This window comes from Coffea arabica, chromosome 6e, assembly GCF_036785885.1.
Source record: "Coffea arabica cultivar ET-39 chromosome 6e, Coffea Arabica ET-39 HiFi, whole genome shotgun sequence".
Lineage (NCBI taxonomy): Eukaryota > Viridiplantae > Streptophyta > Magnoliopsida > Gentianales > Rubiaceae > Coffea > Coffea arabica.
The window spans coordinates 5,118,174-5,119,572 of NC_092321.1; the positions used below are offsets into that span (position 1 = coordinate 5,118,174).

The following is a 1,399-nucleotide window of genomic DNA, read 5'->3' on the forward strand; positions in this document are numbered from 1 at the left end:
CAAACCAAGAACCTCATGGTCCAAGATCAATCTACAGTATCCTTCTTTTTTTTTTTTTTTTTCCGGAAACGATAGAACTACAATATCCTAATAATAATAATAATGGTTGAACCTCATGGTGTAAAAGAAGGAGGAGTAAACATGAAGCAAAGCTGAAAACAGAAATTAATGCTCAAATGGGACGTTGAAAGAAGAGGGATGGACGTGACAGGCCAACCTCCACCAGCAGACTATTACGTCATTTGACTTTTCTAAAACTCCGAACCAATTATTGCACATTCTCTCCAACCCTCAATTCATTAAATTTATAATCACACTTATACAACAACAACATGTCGCAAGTTTTAAGCACTTGTAATTTTGCTAATTGTCACAACTTTGTCGTATTTTTATTCTTTAGCAAAATATACAATTTATGATCGACCTATTATAAATATATGCTCCGTGAAAATTATAAATTGATCAACTTTAAAAATGATTAGGAAGAAAGAAAGAGGCTTCTGATTGGAGAAAGCGAAAAATAAAAATACTGATAGTGGTACTGAGCCCTGCTGCCGTGGAACTGAATCAGCTGGCCTGTGGTGGTGGTGGTGTCACACACTAACCTTGCAACTCTGTGACAGCTGATACTTGATTCCGGTGCCGATGACAATTCCGGTGTTCTTGTTGCCGAAAGGTATATAAGCCGGGCAGGTGACGTGAAGATGATAACGTCCGGTGGTGACGGTCCCAACTTTCCATTTAACACGGCCATTCATCTTGATCATCAGCTGGACAGCGCCGTTGGATTGGTCCTGGGTAAGTGCTAGGCCGTTGTAGGGCGCAATAGGGACGTTGTTTCCATAAATAAACGGTGACCAAACATTAACATCTTTGTGGCCCTGGTACACCGGGGGTATGGCTGTGTAGTAGGTGATCTGTTGACTGTGGTAGGTGGCGTAGACGTCTAATTTGTCGTAGTAAATGCCGATTTGATCATTTGGGTTGCGGGAATAAACGGTGACTTGGATGTTAGCGGTGAGGATGTTGGGAGCTGAGACGTTGAAGATGAAAATGGTGGCGTCTTGGAGGATGAAGCGCGGTTTCTTTGGTTGTAGGACGGCCCATGTTATGAGGATGGCCAAAAGGATGATGAAGGCGAGTATAAGAAGTCCGGCACATAGCCGCTGGAGCATCTTCTTTCTCTTGTCCTTGTGGAGGGTGCACTCCTTTTCCGACATGGTTTCTCCGGGAACTGAACCGGCGGGGATGATGTCTGGGGAAGTGCGAAGTGTTTGATTTTTTTTTTTGGGTCTTCAAGGGAGTGAGTGAAAGTTGGACTAGCCTACTACTAGGAGAGGGGTGGTTCTGTGGACGGGTGAGTTGTCGATCTTTATAGACTTGAGGCCCTTTTTAGGCC

The 1,399-nt window shown here is 43.6% G+C and overlaps 1 protein-coding gene across 1 annotated transcript; it reads right to left on the reverse strand.

The window, feature by feature from the left end:
• Nucleotides 1–268: 268 nt before the first annotated feature.
• LOC113692599 (NDR1/HIN1-like protein 1) lies at nt 269–1,399 on the reverse strand. Its single transcript, XM_027211031.2, has one exon. The coding sequence runs from the start codon at nt 1,218–1,220 to the stop codon at nt 594–596; it is 627 nt and encodes a 208-aa protein (XP_027066832.2). The 5' UTR covers nt 1,221–1,399; the 3' UTR covers nt 269–593.

Excerpts from the sequence above, each read along its gene's own strand:
- LOC113692599 (XM_027211031.2), bottom strand. The coding sequence starts at position 1,220 with ATGTCGGAAAAGGAGTGCACCCTCCACAAGGACAAGAGAAAGAAGATG.